This window comes from Saccoglossus kowalevskii, chromosome 9 (assembly GCF_978046115.1).
Source record: "Saccoglossus kowalevskii chromosome 9, keSacKowa6.1, whole genome shotgun sequence".
Taxonomy (NCBI): domain Eukaryota; kingdom Metazoa; phylum Hemichordata; class Enteropneusta; family Harrimaniidae; genus Saccoglossus; species Saccoglossus kowalevskii.
In genome coordinates, this window is record NC_140649.1 from 2,331,698 (window position 1) to 2,350,762 (window position 19,065).

Genomic DNA, 19,065 nt, shown 5'->3' on the forward strand with positions numbered 1-19,065 from the left:
AATTAGTCTTTATTTTTAATATTTATGACACATACAACATTGGCCAAATCTTCCCATTGAGTCATGTGACCTTATATTATCATAATAAATTTCACTGACCTGTCTTGTTGTGCCATTGGCTTCCCTTCTAAACACTGTACGAGTGTTGGAGCAAGTTCAGCCTGCTTTTCAACTGTCATTCTAGGATAGCCCATCTTGATGTACAAAATGGTAAAATTCTGAAAAACAGGAAAACACTCTGAATTAAATTTTAGAATCATCAGTGGATAATCATGGAAAACTCAAAAACACTTTTTAACACAAGTTTAGATGTTCAATATTCTCATGAGTTGCCAGTGATAAACATTAGCAGCATAGAAGACCTATTAATTCAAATAACATCACAATGATATGAAATAGTTGGATTTTACTTGATTTATAGACATAATATAATATTTATCTGGATAGTAAAATTCATCATGTGCTAAGATTATTTGTCTCCTACAATTAAGTTACACAATTTAAACTAGATAAGTACAACAGTTTTAATGCCAAGATTACAAATCACACCCAAACTTTGCATTCTAGAACTCATTTTCAAAGTCACACTATTGTAATATAATGTACTAGATGAGCCAAGTAGCTAGACAACAAGATATAAACTTACAGTAACAAATGTGACTGCTGCAGGATCCTGTTGGGAAAATATATGACATTATGATTAAGCAAGCTCTGATACATGTATCAGTTTTCTGACAGATGAAATATACTTTATATGCAACAAATAAATTAGAACTACCAGTATATACAATTTACAAAAGCCCAATTGAGAACTTTATAAATTACAATATACATTATTATATTTGTGTAGGTCAATAGTAAATAAGTGTCACCTGATACTGCAGCAACAATGCTTCCACGGGTAATTGTATCTTGGGTCTACTTTTAATTCTTTTGTTGATATGCACTAAAAGCTCCATAACCTACAAACAGTAAGAAAATAGTTTACATAAGTTTTGCATTGTATCACACTTTGTGTGCTTCAATACAAATGGAAACAATGGTTTATTTCAAAATATATCGGTACATGTAATAAACAAGTATATGAGCGTACAGACCTCTTTTATGACATGTTTAGTGTCTAAAAAGTTTCTGCCATCCTATGATCGTCCTTTTTACCCATTTTTGGAGTGTACAAAGAATTTGTGTTTACATCTTTTAATTTTACTTTGAAAAACAAGAAGCACATAAATAATTACCAGTGACAGACCAAGTTGGTGACCTACATATATTATTATTATAACATCATTTGAACCATACAACTATGCAAAAAATCACAATGACACCAAGCATAATTGAAACAAAAAAAAATAGATTGCATTAAAAGTCTTACTCTCTTCTTCCCTAATAGTAACACCTTTCTCCGTTTCATAAGCCTAATGAATACTGAATGATTTATTGAACTCATTTACATACCGGTAATTTGATCTGAATAAAATTTAGATGAATTCAAACACAAACATCTATTCAAACAGTTTGACAGGATACCGTTATCCATAATCCATAGAATGAAGCCAGATGGCTGACAAACACCAGACAACTTCAATATTAAGACAGCTTATACCAGACCCAGACCCAGCATCCATTGAGTTGAAAGAGGTTGAAAAAGATGCATTGTACCTGGGCATAATGAAAATTGAGGAAGTTCCTTGGGAGCTGTACAAAATCACCTTGTCAGTATTTAGGCCAGTTAAGGTAGCGAGAAGGGAAATTTTCACGGTTACTTTAGACCTTGATACATCATCCCAGGTTTACAAAAGATCAAAATTGCGAAATAACGTTGCTTAAATTAGTGTTTTAAAACGCTAGAAGAAAAGACTACAACTGCCGTTTCGTAGATATTTGCATAATGTTTATCTTTGGAAGGGTTTAAATGATAACATCTTATCTGTATACTCTGTTGTTGACGATTCTGATATAACCAGTGATAAGCTTTCCGTCGCAAACAATGCGTGTTTATCTAACGTCCATTGTCAGCATTATTATCAGTCGAGACTTCGTCTGAGAAACATGGTCATACAGTCCGAGCATGCAGTACTCATTTCGCCCAACCTTCCGCTTTTACATCGACCGCTTATCGCTTAATTTCCGACCATGCGGTCTTGTCCGTCCGGAAACCTACCGCATTTTAATCGCGTCTTTTTTCGCTAGCTCGCTCATTGAAACACCGACCGCTCGCCCAAACACGGATCACTGGCACATGAGTGGTCGAAATGGTGGTTTTGATAGTAAAGTGTGAACATACAACTAGTATTAACTACGTATCATTAAATTCTGAACGACACTTCAAATCTAATAGTTGTATTGCAACTGAACTGTGACCTCTTGTTACATGTTTTGGGTGCTTGTTCTAGATGTACTATTTTTGATTATTTTAATGACATAACTCATTTTGACAAAGCAGAGAAACGAGGAAATGTTAATGATTAATTCCAAAAATAACTATACCGAATCCATGTCGCTCCATGTCTGGTAAAATTTGACATTCAATTTTCAAAAATAAGTCACGAACATTGAACGAGTTCAGTCTATACCGTATACGTACCGTAAAAGTGTTCCCACAAAAAACATTTTCGACTAAAAACGGCCACATGCCCTGAATAAATCGAACAGAGCTTGAAATGTATGAATAATTTATTGGGCTTAAAAAAAAAACATGTCAAATTTAGTTATAAATATTTGGTGGCCAGTCGATGAACAATTCAGGGCTGAAAATCATCGACCATACTCTGGTTTACTTTATTTCCCAGCCGTGGACTCTAAGTGGTATCTAAGCCTAGTATTTTCTTTTTGAACTGAGGTTAAATTCCATCCGTTTGTCAAAATATACCAATGTTTTTCAGCGAATAATTTTGAAGCCTGTCACACCACAAAAACACTATGCGACTCGACGCCGGAAATTGGATGGTACGATGACCCACCTCCCTCAACACCTTCAATTAACGTCAAATATGCTTTGTTACGACATCATTGATCATTCGGAGCACTACCTGGGTCACAGAACCATATTTGTCCGTGTTATCAACAGGACCTCGCAAAAGAACCACACCCACATTTTCAATCTTTTTCAGAGCGGAACTTGCCAACAAATGTCAAAAAACTCGTGAATTTCATGGATTTGAATAAAATAAAACAAGTGATTAATAAGAATGATTATTAATATTTTCCCTGATGCTCTTCGAATAATTTTTTATTTCAAGGTAAGAAATGGCTAGTTGAAGTTGCATCGACTTCAAGGCGGCTGTTTCACCGCAAACAACTCTAGCTCTGTTGTAGTTTTGCGTAAAATAATATATATATTATAATAATAATAGTACTTGTTTAATTATTTGGGGTTTCAGCCCACAAATTACGGACATGACCCCCATGAATTAGGTAAATGTTTGTCCTGTTTCGGCTGATTGTGCTGATCGACGCCCTTCCTAAACTCAGTATGGAGAAACCAACTGGGATCGACATTCCAAACAAATTATTGGAACACGGTAAATAGACATTCCAAACAATCGAAATTATCAACGGAAAACGAGATTTTTCTAGATATTTACAGACATACTGTCATGAAAAACATATGTAAAATTAACAAATACACAGAGGTGTAATATTAGGTTTTATTTTAGGCTTAGAAATATTTCCTTTCACTCAGCCTTTGCATGAAACTGCCATTTAGCTTCATGGTCCTTCAGCTTGTCATTGCCTCGGGGGAAAACAACAATAATAATACAAAACACATTGCGAAGACTCAACAATCAGGAAAGAAAACCCAGACAACCATGTCGTACTTGTGTTGAAATACATTTTGTATTTCACGTCAGAATATTGTTCAAAATAAAATATTCAATCCAAGCCAAATCGCGGAAAGGATCAGATTGCGTGCATATAATTATAGATAGTTAAAACAAAAAGTATTTGAACTTTTGTCAGCTGTTGAACATTCATAAAAGCAGAAAGACAATTATAAGACAATGTGAACGTCGGAAATTTTTCAATTAATCCTAATTTCAAATGTGCGCGAGCGAGCGGGCAGTGATATTTCGGGGTTTGCGCGATCGAAAATAAAGCGGAAATTGTCCGGTCGAACTCAACAAGTGGTCGCAAAAGCGAGTGAAAAAGGTGATTGGAAAGTGGAAGCGGTGGGAGGTTGTGCGAAATAAGTACTGTAACTTTGCTCAACTTTCTTTTAAATCGTTTTATTTTCCAAGTCAATATTCTATTTTACTAATACCATTTTTTCTAATGCAATGGCGAAGAAAAGAAAGCGTTGACAGACGGGCAAAGACAAATCTGCCACTCAGTGTCGCAATCTGAAACAGCAATTTTTTTTCAAACATCGGCCATTTTGTTTCACCATGAAAACCGTTTTATTAGATCACTTATCAGAGACACTTGAAGGATTAGCTTGTTTGTAAACTGTCAGCGTGTACAGTGGGACAGTAATGTTTGTCAGAGGATTATCCCTCGTTGTGCGTTTGCATAACAATGGAAACCCGAACGTTCCTGGAGTACGGACTCAAATGCCAACAGTTTTCTTCATTTTTCACGCTCGAGCTTGAAATTATTCATTATCTGACACTTTTGATGAGTTCTATGATATAAGAGGTTGATATTTTTGGCAATTTTTAGTGTATACTAGTATTTATAATAATGCAGCAAATCTACAGTGTTTTATTAACCAAAACTGTTTTTCGCGTTTTTCTCGAGTTAAACTTTTGACTGAGTACGACTCATTGGGACCGCCGCCAAATCAAGTGCGTTCAGACTAGGACATTCAAACTCACAGTTATCGTTCAAAAGATAATGATGGTGCGAAATATGTCTGGGTTTTTAAAGAAAATGCTTTGTCACAGAATAATAGTCTGTTAAAGGTGCCAAGTATGAAATAATTTGAGGACAAAAAAACAAACCTGCATAGAAATCGGAATAATAGGTCTTTTGATTACCGGGGACACATTTCAATGGACGTGATTACGGACAATGCATGACGTAAATTTCACCAGGAAATTACGCAGTGTGCTCTTGCAATCGAGGACTTAGTCATTTTTACAAGGTTCGCCATTTTTGATGTCACGTGATAATTATGTAAACAATGACTGTCCAGTTTGTGCGAACTTGTACCTCTATACTTATTCTTTTGAAATATATAAGCTAGATTACTTTTCTGAACGAGACAACAGACAGAGAATGTTTTATTCGAAAATGTCACAAAACCCTTCTTGCTACCTTAATGCTGGACAGACACTAACTAAGTTCACAGTAGAACTGACATATACCATCCAATTGTTATGCAAATTAGCCATTCATTACATATTCATCAGAAATTAACATACTATGAACACTGTGTTGAGCCAAGATCCCCTGAGGGAAGCTGTACATAATGCAAAACTTTGTTCACATATTTTCGGCCCAGCTGATTGACAGTTGACATATTTTATCATTCACATTGTTATATAAAACATGTTGACTGTTCATTTCTTCCCTGGATTTATCCTTTGTTTTGTTTGAGTATGGACTTGTGGATTCCTTGACTTGCTAATGACTGAACAGATTGGAGTTCATGTTGATCGAAATATATTCACTGAATGTATTCCCAAAAAAACCACAACCTTGTTTTTCATGTATTTTTTTCTGGTCAGCTGTTTGTCAGTTGACACATTTTACTCTGTTTGCCAAAGTCTACAGATTACATCGGACTACCACGGTGTTACTGTAGTTGTAGCACCAGCTCGAGTAGGCTGCTACATGTACCTGTAAAATATTTCCCAATTACATCCCATGTGCAAAATCATGTGCGAAATGTAAATTATTCAGATTTCTACGTGAATTTTTATTTTTCAATTGGCACCTTTCAGTTATGCAAAGTATCAAGCAAGCAGCCTGTCGGCTGAGATAGCTCCGCTGTTAGCAATGCACATTTCAATTAATAAAAACTAAAGATATCATTAGAAAATGAACAATAGGTATAGCATCAAAGCAATCAGACTTGCAGTTTTTAACAAGAAGTCAAAAATATCACTTTTTACCAAAAATATTCACCAAAATTAGAGAATTGAGGATATCATCACAAAATGAACAAATCTGAGAAAGGTCCACATGTAGTACCTACATGTATATATGTAATATCAAAGCCATTGGACTTTTTGTTTTTAACAAGAAGTCGAAAATATCACTTTTTACCAAAAATTACAAAAATATTCACCAAAATTAAAGAATTGAAAATATCATCATGAAATGAACAAATCTGAGAGAGGTCCACATGTAGTACCTCTATATGTAATATCAAAGCAATCCGACTTGCAGTTTTTAACAAGAAGTCGAAAATATCACTTTTTACCAAAAATATTCATCAAAATTAGAGAATTGAAGACATCATCATAAAATGAACAAATCTGAGAGAGGTCCACATGTAGTACCTATATTTGTAATATCAAAGCAATTGAACTTGCGTTTTTTAACAAGAAGTCGGAAATACCACTTTTACCAAAAATGATAAAAATATTCACAAAATTAGAGAATTGAAGATATCATCATGAAATGAACAAATCTAAGAGAGGTCTACCCAAGGTACATATACACCAAGTATCAAAGCATTCAGACTTGTAGTTTCCAAGAAGAAGTTGAAAAAGTAAAAAGTTGACGCGGACGCTCATATGAAAAGCTCTGCTCCACAAAGTTGAGAAGCTAAAAAGAACTTACATACAACATAGCTGTCAACAACCCTAGTATTTGTTCTGCTGGTAGGATACTAGTATGGCAGCTAACATTTAAACTGATTTTGATCAGTTTCATAGCATACATGACATATACAGTCAACCATCCAAAGAGAAGGATGTACAATGTACCATAACATATATCATACACTGTCCCCATCATAGAGTTCACCATCCAAAGAGTGGGATTTATATTGAATATATGACATACCTTTTTCCGGACTCCTTCCTGTTGACTTGATAGCTTGAGAAGTACAGGAGCTAGGAATTTAGAAACCACATTTTGAAGCTGTTCATCAGTTTCAGCAGACCCAACTCTCAGAAAGACCCTTTCCAACAATTCTGAAAAAAAATATTAATAAATGCCAGATTGCAATGGATCATCATCCGAATCGCATGGTCTTGTGTAGGCCTCTACACGATACCGTGCGGGATCGCATAGGCTAATTGCGTATCTTAAACAGTGAGATCTGATTGATGCCCAATCAGCTTGGACGTACCAAATTATAAAACAAAATTCCACTTCCTCTTTTTGTCGCTATAAAGACATCTTTTCCACACAAAACTGCGTTGATTGCCTGTAACTGATGAGGCTTGAGGGCACTAACACCGAAAACTTTCGCAATTTTATCATCACAAATATCACAATTCATGGGCGCTGCCATTTTGTTTAAAATGAAACGATAAATAGGGATTTGTAACATGCAAACTGATTGGACAATGATTAGCCGCAACTGACTACTGGGGGCGCTGTTAGAATACGCATATTTGATGGTCGTTCTGCCAAGGTCTGTTTAGAGGCTTGGCCGAATAAACTTAGACCTTGGCTAGCGAAGATGGCAATGGATATATGTCCAATGATACATCCATATTCCTGGAATGTACATGTAGCACAAAAATGAATATTTTGTTTACCTGGTGGTACAATATATTGGTATGGTGTAGAGGCTCTAGATTTTCTCATTACTGGTACCGTACAATATATTGGTATGGTGTAGAGGCTCTAGATTTTCTCATTACTGGTACAGTACAATATATTGGTATGGTGTAGAGGCTCTAGATTTTCTCATTACTGGTACCGTACAATATATTGGTATGGTGTAGAGGCTCTAGATTTTCTCATTACTGGTACCGTACAATATATTGGTATGGTGTAGAGGCTCTAGATTTTCTCATTACTGGTACCGTACAATATATTGGTATGGTGTAGAGGCTCTAGATTTTCTCATTACTGGTACAGTACAATATATTGGTATGGTGTAGAGGCTCTAGATTTTCTCATTACTGGTACCGTACAATATATTGGTATGGTGTAGAGGCTCTAGATTTTCTCATTACTGGTAGTGTACAATATATTGGTATGGTGTAGAGGCTCTAGATTTTCTCATTACTGGTACCGTACAATATATTGGTATGGTGTAGAGGCTCTAGATTTTCTCATTACTGGTACCCTACAATATGTTGTATGATTCGATAGGCCATTCTCAACCCTAAGGCATCCAGGTATCGTAAAACGAATAACTAAACATGCATACTTTTTAAACACCTATTGAACCAATTTTTTATAATTATTTGTACGTTCAGATATGTGTTTTGCTTCTCATAATTGATTTATTCTTAGATGTGTACTTCCTTTGGTGAGCCACTGATTTAAAAAGGTTGCAACAAATAAATAAAAAAAAAATTCCAGTGGTTAAATTTTCGGTAAAATCATGGTTAGGTCAGACTGTACGTTTCAAAACAATGTAAACAAATATCCTTAATCTAAAATTTGAAAACACAACTTTACCACAGAATAAAGTAAATTTTTTTTTCACTAATGGGTTTCTCAATGTTTGAAAGCTCTATTGACTTTCTTAGCAAAGTTGTGACGTCAGTCCATGGTTGAGAATTGCATGGTGAGTTAAACTGGGTTAGGACCATTGTTGATAATATTTAATTGCCTGATATTGAATTTTTTGTGATCAGTAAGAGTCTATTTCAAAGCGATGTCCAATTGTGCTTGTTTATGTTTAAAATATGTCTTTAAATAAAAATGTTCTGTTTCTGTTTTGTCCCATTGCTTTAGATTCATAGTGACTTTATTGAATGATTGGTGATTGAATAGTATTATAAAACTTGGTTTTAATTTTAGTGTTATTGTTGATACCATTATAGATGTTTACAATTGAGCATTCTGATTTCCTACCATTATCTACAAGTCTCCTGATGGTTTTGTGTAGGTAGCCATTGGTATTGAATGATACACCCAAATACAAATACTCTAAATGTTTGCAATGGCGCATTTCCAGTCTATGGGCAGTGCCATTTTGTAGTGAGCTCATTTATTATATACCATAATCAGAATTATTTTTCTAAAACAAGTCAATCATTTCTGGTAATGGACTGAAAAAAGTTTAACTTTGAATTGTGTCATTTTGAGCAACAGTGAAACATGAATCGTGTGTGAATTACACATGAAATAATAACTTGACACATTGTCAGTTTGACACTTCAACATTCTATATTTACACGAGTTCAGGCCTCGAAAATTTAAAAAAAAATGTACTTGCCACAGGACAAGTAGATTTTCAATATCACTTGCCCTGATGAAAATTATGCTTGCCCCATTTTGCATAAGTGTATAGTGTAACATTATGTGAAGAAAACACACACGATTAGGATTAATGGAATACATTATTTATTTCATAACAGTTACATCATCACATTCACAAATATTGCTATTTGTTTACTGATATGATATTGTTCTCTGATTCATCATGCTGAAGAGCGTGTCCATGTATATGTTTTGTTCCACCACTTTCAAGCCAATGTTGAATTGCTGGTAGTGGATTAAATTCTACTATGGTTGGCCCATGTAACATTGTACGAAGCAAAGCTTGTAAGGATGATTGCTTTAGACAGGAGCGGTTGGCAGTTTTGATCTGCTTCATGTGAGAGAAACATCTCTCACAAGTTGCAGTACTACAGCTAATTGTAAACATGATATCAACAAGCTTTAAGATAACATGCAGATTATGAGCCTGAGGCCTGATAGTAAGCAGATGCTGGTACATCTTATATATCCCAGTGACAGGTAGATCTTTCATCCTTGATTTTAAATTGGTGTACTGCTCAATGCCCAATGCCACTTCCTCCTCAGTAAACAGAGGACTGAAGTGATTAAATAGAGCAGTGACATCATCTACACCATGAAGTACAAGTTCATCCCTTTCTGCTGGCCAACGAGTTATGTCAAATGCTTCAAAGTAGGAGATAGGTGGCTCAAAGAAGTTGTCAAATCTGTAAACAAAAATGTATATGTAAATTAAAAACAATATTAGTCAGGTAAGTGTTTCAGTGTATTGCTCTTATCATGATATAATCTGTAACAAATCAAATTGATGTATGGTAATTAGCAGGAATTATGACATGGTGAGCCAGCTAAAAAATGTCACAAACATTTAAGAATACATAAATAAATCTATAAATACCTTTTATCTACATATTTGCAAATCCCATCAATTAAATGCAATAAAACTCGGTCTACTGATAAGTTAATTTCAGCACATGGACCATGCAGGGTTAAACTACCAAACTGCTTATTGTCATGATCATAAAGTCTGGAAAATTCTCCCATGTTTGCTGCATTTGTAGGTTTTATTTTTAGTGACACCAATTTCAATATTGCAGCTTCTAATTCATGACAGACCTCAGTAACTAAAAGATCTTCCCTCTGAAAGATCTGCAACAAGGGATAACACATACATTAATGAATTTAGACCACTTGTTATGATGACTCAGAATGACTCTCCAGTTAGTATATGTAGTTGTAATTGAATTAAAATAAATTTTACCTGGGAAATCTCGGCTACTTTTGGAAGTACATCCAACATGATATGTAAAATTTTGACAAAGGACACACTATGTACTTCTTTAGGCCATCCCCGTGCTTTAGCTGCAGTGTCATCTTTCCCAGAACCAACATCCTCCAAATGAGATGCCACAACTGATAGACTTTTCTTTATGGCTTTAACTGCCCTGACCTTGCTGGATAACCATCTAATCTTGGAGTAAATCAACAAATTAATAGTACATGAATATAAACAAGAAAACGTACAAGATCTTTGAAATATGCTAAGTTTATCAAACAAAAAATCTTCACAGCATATAGAAAAATTGAGGAAAATTAACATGCAAACCCAAAAATCATTCTAGTTAAATTAAATTAAATTTAAAATAAAATAAGTGTCATTGTTGCTTACTAGTATTACCATGGTAAATGAACAGAAAAGTATATTGTACATTTCTATATTATTAATATTATACTTGAAGGCAATTATATACATAAGGGATTTCAACACGCATATTGAATAACCCAGTAAATATTTGTTTAGACGAAAATAATAAAATTGTGAAAAATAAGTAATTAAAATTTATTAAACACTGACCTGTTTGATATATCCAAGATGTGCCAATTCCTCGTCCAGAATTTGTGCAACTAACTTTAAATCCCGTCTCTGTTTTGGGCTGTAGTGATAAAAGTTAAAGAGGCCTTTCATGGTGTTCTCAAACTTGTTTATTTCGGGAAGATGCTTGACACTGTCAAGTACAGCGAGCTCTAACTTGTGAGCAATACAGTGCACTGGTATAACGTAGGGTGCCTCCTCCAATATATGGGCAACAACTCCCGACTTCCGTCCTTGCATGACGGATGCGCCATCAAAATTAGCACAGACTAATTTAGGTCCAGGCTTGTCACGCGAAGTCATATTTTCCATGTTGAGATTGACAGAGTTCAGGCCGTCTTTGATCGCTTCGTACACACCAAGTGCATGGGAATGGGCCGGCGCTTCAATGCTTACCATCGTCGTTACTGGTACGCCCTTAGAAACGTAACGAACAAAAATATTTTCTTGTTCGATTATGCTGACATCGGCACTGCCGTCAGCTAATACTGACAAGAAAGCTGCATCTTGAATTTCGTGGATGTTGTTTTTCTTGATGACAGCGGCGATATGTGTTAGGAAAGCACTAGCAGATTTGTCGTTCTGGTAGTTATCGCCGATCTCTGCGCCGACTTTCCTCAACAGGGCACATTGCATCGGCATGTCTGACATCGGTTTCCCATACTTGGCAAGCATAAACACTGTGCTAAAAAGGTTGCTGTATCGTCGTAGCTGGTCGTCATTCAATTTACGCATAGCAAGCCCGATAGGTGTCGCATTTATATTTGGAGATGACAACTCGTTGGGACTTCCGATGACCTGTGTGACGTCGTCTCTACAAAAATACGCAAAGCACTCCAAGTGTGGGCGGCTGCTTTCATGTGATCGTATTGATTCTACGCGAAAAATATCGCAACCATCAAAAAAAGCATTTCGCTTACCCGACGGTTTTGCAATACTGGGATATTTCAAACAAACTTGACAAAACATTTTATCTTGCCTGTGTTGTAGCCATGGCCACTGATCGATCCATTTAGGCAAAAACTTTCGTTGGCGCTTTGAATCATCATAGCGTTGGTTTTTTGACCTCTTGTCAACCTTATCTACAGTCTGATCTAAGCGTCTTTTGTTGTTTGCCGACGATGGTGACTCGGGTGCCGATGGTTTGGTAAAATACCTGACGATACTCATGGCTATGATTCGGAGATCCAGGCTATAGACAGTTCAAATGAACCAATTTTGAAACCAAAATTTAAAACATAAAAGTCGTAATTTGATTGGATTTCACTTATTTATTACATAAAAAGTTGCAAGATAAACCACTTCATTGGACGAAAGAAAAAATAAATGACAGCTATCACACGCTTTCCCCACGCGTGACTTTGGCGTAAAATAGAAACATGTTGATAATTTGTATCAGTCTATCACGGGCCGAGCTTAGGGAAATAAACATCAGCTTCAAAATGGCTTGCCCGTCGGACGAGGACGTTGTTGATTTCACTTGCCCTGACATAAAATCTAGTTGTCACGGGCGTCGGGCAGCGAGAATTTTCGAGGCCTGGAGTTATATTTTTCTTATAATTAATAACTGCTCGGCTGTGATTACACACTAGTCATTGCCTGTTGCACATTACACTTTAATGACGAACATCAAGTCAGGTAATATTTGTACTAGTACCACAGGGAGCCCAGGAAGAAAGAAGAAATAGACAAGGAATGAAGGCTCCAGCCAGCTCACATTTTTTAAACTCGAAAAACAGTCAAAAAGAATGAAAAATAAAATCTTAAAAAAATACCAGGTTAAAGAATATTAGTTGCTCTTTCAAATTTTGCCAAAGCCTGACCTACATTTTACCGATATCTGCAGAATAAATCAAGAAAACTACACAAATTGACTCCATTTATGAGTAATTAACACACAGCACAGTTGGAGGTGTAGCCTGTTCAAAATTTGTCAACAACCAACCATGAGACTGGTTATGACCACACCAAGGTTGCGACTCGGTTAGCCTCGCTCAACTGGCTCGTAACCAGTCTTGTGATTGGTTTTTGACAAATTCTGAACAGGCCACGACTGTTTTTTCGAGTTTAAAAAATATGAGCTGGCTGGAGCCTTCATCCCTTGTCTATTTCTTACACGAGATACCAGCCGATACCCCCCCCCCCCCCGCTCATAAAGACTGCGTACAGTTTATCATAGTTCCTGGGCTCCCTGTGCTAGTACATTGACGATCACAGTCGTGAAGTGATTGGCGATAAATCAAGGTTGTCTTCTGAAATACCAATGCAATGTGACACTTTCTTTGACGTGCTTTTCGCTTATACTTTGCCAAACCATTATTAGTCATTATAATACAAACATGCAGGCATGGCATCACATGATAACTAGAGTGCCTGAACAACGAGCAAATAAATTGTGACTCAGCAATATTATTTCAACATTTCCCGACATTTGTACGAAATCCTGGTCATTTTTATCTGGACAATTTTTCACACAGCTGCAGTGCGAATAGTGGATATATTTTATGTTTACGAGCAGCTGTAGTGCGACCAGTCTCCGTCTTCAAGTAAACGTCGCGTCTCGCGTACAAGTAGGCATTAAGCTGTACATATACAATGTACAGTACACATATATTATGAAAATTTGCCCTTCAGGGTAGTACTAGAATGCACAGACATTATTCTTAGTACATAGGAAAATATGCAACTCATTTAATGCAATTTTTTAATAGTTACATATATATATAATTTTTTGCAATGGTTAAGAAAATATCAAAGTTTTAAGCTTACCTAACTCGTCCTGTGCGGCCATGTTTTTTGTATGTCACTAAAGTTAGCCTTACATTCTTATTGGTCATCATTCCTTAGTATTCTACCGCTTTATTCTCCACTCGACTGAAACAAATTGGAATCTGTGATAAACTTGTTTGATTTGATTTTTTTACTATAAAGCAGTTGCATCACAAAAAGAACCACTATATGTTTTGTTTAATTAATTTCATTGATGTTGTTTGTTCAATTTTGTAACAAAATATTTCTTGAATTTCATTAAACGAATACTTGCTCCGAATAAGAGAATTCAAACAGTTTCCAATATCTAATAAATCGAGCATGGAGATCAATTCAAATGATTACGTAACGTAATATTACTAGTCTGTGCATTGGTTTAACTTTGTGCAAATAATATAATAATCAACACTATAGAACTTCATATTTAACCATAATATAATACAAACTATTCTCATTTTAAGAAATACGTTGCATATTCTTCTTGGTGTACACGAACTTCAGAATATTTTGGACTTAAACGATTTCGAATCACACGCCACTAAGGCAACAATGTACATGTATAAGCCATAAGTGTACTGCGCTGGCAAATTATCGTTGACAAGTTGTGTTTATGTAAAGTTAAATTGGAATAGTGTTATTAAATTCCTATACAAGTTAATTTGGTTGTAAATATTGTGTAAATATTATTCATAAGTAATATTTCAAATCAATAGATTCATATTTCACCGTTGCGGTCGCTCGATCACCAGTCACATGACAGTTCGGTGGTCACCTGATCATCACTGCATGATGCCCAAATTCGCAGACTACGTCAGTGCTGCCGATTTCTTCGTGTTATTTATATTTTAAATCACATTTTCATTTTAATAACGCCCATAATGTGTACATAGCCCCTGTCCTTATGAACGCAAGGGGTCAATACGTTACACCAAACATTCGACGACACCGGGACAGTCAGCATGTGAGATTCAGTGAAGGTAAGTACTTCCCTGTAATTTGTTAATTTCACATAAAATGTTCGATAGTTGGGCCAGGGAGTGTAAACTAAACTAAACGTAGCCGCGGTTTCGCGTATTTTTGGTCCTGGATAGTTAGTACATGAGTGGGCATTAGAACAATGGTACAATGTTATTATTCTTAATCAGTTGTAAACGTAAATACGTCGATCATGTAGGAGACGGTCGATTCGTCCCAAATCACATTCGTCCCAAGTCGATTCGTCCCACAAGTCGATTCGTCTCAAGTCGATTCGTCCCACAAGTTGATTCGTCCCAAAGTCGATTCGTCCCACAAGTTTATTCGTCCCAAAGTCGATTCGTCCCACAAGTCGATTCATCAGATTTAAGGTTAGCCCACTACTAACTCGCCAAATAAGCACAAACACATCCAAACAACGAACTGTTCACGTACACGTCATGCACTGGCATGCGTAATTGTTCATTATGCCATTTTGTTTTTGCCGACGTTATAAACAAATACACCGTACACGCAACGTAGAGTTATTAGTTAATAAATACAAATACACCGTACATGCAACGTACAAGTTATTAGTTAATAAATAAATACAAACACACCTTACATGCAACGTAGAGTTATTAGTTAATAAATACAAATACATCGTACATGCAACGTACAAGTTATTAGTTAATAAATACAAATACATCGTACATGCAACGTACAAGTTATTAGTTAATAAATAAATACAAATACACCGTACACGTAACGTAGAGTTATTAGTTAGCGTGTCAGTAACAGTTGGCATAGAAATTGATCCTGCTCAAGATCGTAACGCTGACCAAAAATTAAAAAAAATGGACGAATGTGAATTGGGACGAATCGACTTGTGGGACGAATGTGAATTGGGACGAATCGACTTGTGGGACGAATGTGTTGGGACGAATGTGAATTGGGACGAATTGACTGTGAATCGATCATGTTACACATTAATTGTTCTGTAACATTGTTGTTACTAACAACTCTCTTGGACACAATAAAGCACGCATCTAGCCTACCACTACTAACCAGCGATTCTTACAGTCAGGACTAACCAAACGAGATATATTCCCTTAATGTGATACAAATGCATCTCAAGCAGGAACTGTTGTGTTGTCTTGTTGGCACAGTACTGTACACCACCCAATGTTGTGTTGTCTCGTTGACACAGTACAGTATCCACCCAATGTTGTGTTGTCTTGTTGGCACAGTACTATACACCACCCAATGTTGTGTTGTCTTGTTAGCACAGTACTGTACACCACCCAATGTTGTGTTGTCTTGTTGACACAGTACGGTATACCACCCAATGTTGTGTTGTCTTGTTGACACAGTACTGTATATCACTCAATGTTGTGTTGTCTTGTTAGCACAGTACTGTACACCACCCAATGTTGTGTTGTCTTGTTGACACAGTACGGTATACCACCCAATGTTGTGTCGTCTTGTTGACACAGTACTGTACACCACCCAATGTTGTATCGTCTTGTTGGCACAGTACTGTACACCACCAAATGTTGTGTTGTCTTGTTGACACAGTACGGTATGCCACCCAATGTTGTGTTGTCTTGTTGACACAGTACGGTATACCACCCATTGTTGTGTTGTCTTGTTGACACAGTACGGTATACCACCCAATGTTGTGTTGTCTTGTTGACACAGTGGCGTACACAACCCAATGTTGTGTTGTCTCATGTATGTAAATGTGTTGAAATGCACGTAGTGCGAGTGGTTAGTGCTAGTAGCACTAATCCGAAAAAGTACTAGATCTAGTGCTAAAATGGCACTAGATCTAGCACTAAAATGTTTACAGTGTGAGTGGCATTGTTATCGCATTCATTGTCAACAACGTCGAATAATAGGAGGGGCATCAACAACCACTTTCATATGCAAACTACAAACAGTATAAAACATCGGCAATATGCGCAAGATGTCTATAATAATACTTTCTATATATAATACCGGATTCTGTCGTAAATTCGCCCATCCAAAAAATCGCCCTGGGGATTTCACGGCTGGTGGGCGCTTATTTGGGGTTCAAAATTTCAAAAAATAATCATCAAATATTTTTGGGGGACTTCCATTTTCATAATGAAGTATCCAACTACGCAGACTTTCAATGCCGTCAGTTGGGCCACCTAAGACGAAAGAAACTACCGAGGATTACAGAATTAACAATAATTAATAATTCTTGCTGAATTAAAAAGTATACCGCCTGAAATTTCATTACAATGTTCCCCAGTGTCATTTTTCAAATACATTTGTTTTCATTTTATTGATAATGAAAATATATTTTAAACACAAATGCATTGCGTAGTAGCAAACGATCACAGTTGCCCAATCCGGTCATTCTGCGTTTCACAATTGTTGATTATTACCTAGTAATGATTACAATAACGTGCAAAAAATAAATTCATTGAATTGTTATGAAATTCAAATAAAATTCAACTTAGTTTCATCGTAAGCAAATGATTCCGATCGCATATAAACACTTGATGCTGTATGGTATCCGCCATGTTTCTCTTGCTTGAGTTGAGGTCAAATCGCTAATTAACCAATCAAAATGCTGGATGATGCCAACGTGTTCAAATCACCATAGCTCATTTAAATATGTTAATGTTATTGAATGCATCGCGGAAGAGATTTACCGATGTTGTAGTACGATCTTTTGGCTTGGATTTTGATGGGGAAAATGGCATGATTTTTTTTTTCAAATCTAAAAATAGTTGTTTTCAAAAGATGAACTGAGCATTAGAAGAATAATTTAACATTGTTTACAGTGATAACAGCTCTTTGTCCAAACGAAGCTTACCCATTCACACTAGTCACAATAAACACGCTCTTAAATAAAAATAAATAAATAAATAGATTATTTTAGGCGTCAAGAAAGATTAAAATGTCCGAAAAATTACGCCAAAATATTTATAAAAAAAAACTTTAAAAACTGCTGAAAAATCACCCTTCCACGCATTATGAAACTATGATTATCACACATGCGCACTGGGTTTGTTTAGCTGTGAAGGGTTAAAATATGCATTTCACAACCGGAAATTCAACAGACGAACTTGTTACTTCACAGATTTCACATGATTTAATTATTAGCAACTGTAACAAGAACAAGATTTCGAGAGTCTACAACAACAAATCCTAAGGACTCCTAAAAAATATCATTACAGAGAAAGTGTCTAGACATATATTATTATTATATGGTCACGTTAAAAAATCGGCGAGGTTATATCATATTCCGCTAACTGGTTACTTGTGTAAGCATCGACATCAAAGATGAGCTAGATTAGATAATGTCCTTATCAGGATTAACTTAGGTTGAAACAAAAGGAAATAAACCACTTAAGAGGCTTAAATGATCACTTGAGATGCGTTGTGGCTCCTTCCGTTACCGAATGCTTGAGATTAGCGTAACCCATTGTAAGAAGGGGCTAAGAGCTAACGAGACCAATGTTTGTGAACGAACATTGACAAACAACCATAGGGTAAAGCTAAAACTATAGCGTCTTCCGTTAGTACCTCTCCATGGTACAATGTAACAACAGGATTGCGTTAATCCACTTTTACCATTGGTTGATTATGTCTGCAAAGATCAATGTCATGACAACCAGAGGTTCATTTTCTGTCTGGTTGCCAGCGATACTGGGCAACATGCCCATTCACAGGTTGCCATACACACAAAATCCAATGAACTTTACAGGGACCCGGGACTTAGACTAGCAGTATACACATTTTTAGCTCCGCTGTTGACTTTGTCGAGCGGAGCTTATCATATGAGTGATTGTCCGTCGTCGTGTGTCAATGTTTTACTTTTTCAACTTCTTCTTGAAAACTACAAGCCTGAATGCTTTGATACTTGGTGTATATGTACCTTGGGTAGACCTCTCTTAGATTTGTTCATTTCATGATGATATCTTCAATTCTAATTTTGGTGAATATTTTTGTAATTTTTGGTAAAAAGTGATATTTTCGACTTCTTGTTAAAAACTGCAAGTTCAATTGCTTTGATATTACATATATAGATACTACATGTGGACTTTTCTCAGATTTGTTCATTTCGTGATGATATCTTAAAGTGCCTGTGCAATGCCCACCCTCACGTTTCC

The 19,065-nt window shown here is 36.1% G+C and overlaps 2 protein-coding genes across 3 annotated transcripts in view; one reads left to right on the forward strand and one right to left on the reverse strand.

Annotated features, from left to right (window-relative positions):
- The window catches only part of LOC102802068 (proteasome adapter and scaffold protein ECM29-like), an 80,994-nt gene extending 66,978 nt beyond the window's left edge, over positions 1-14,016 (reverse strand). Inside the window, exons 1-5 of the mRNA XM_085503042.1 lie at positions 13,961-14,016; positions 6,955-7,085; positions 873-962; positions 647-673; positions 100-218 (exon numbers count right to left, since the gene is read on the reverse strand). Of these exons, the coding sequence (XP_085359168.1) occupies positions 100-218; positions 647-673; positions 873-962; positions 6,955-7,085; positions 13,961-13,982 (389 nt within the window). The 5' untranslated portion in view covers positions 13,983-14,016. The remainder of the gene's footprint in view (positions 1-99; positions 219-646; positions 674-872; positions 963-6,954; positions 7,086-13,960) is intronic.
- A 713-nt stretch (positions 14,017-14,729) lies between these two features.
- Positions 14,730-19,065, forward strand: part of LOC102805661 (mucolipin-3-like) — a 57,575-nt gene continuing 53,239 nt past the window's right edge. The window contains exon 1 of one of the 2 annotated variants that reach the window (XM_085503043.1): positions 14,730-14,937. In XM_085503043.1, the coding sequence (XP_085359169.1) occupies positions 14,862-14,937 (76 nt within the window). In that variant the 5' untranslated portion in view covers positions 14,730-14,861. The remainder of the gene's footprint in view (positions 14,938-19,065) is intronic. The other variant, XM_085503044.1, reaches the window with a different exon arrangement.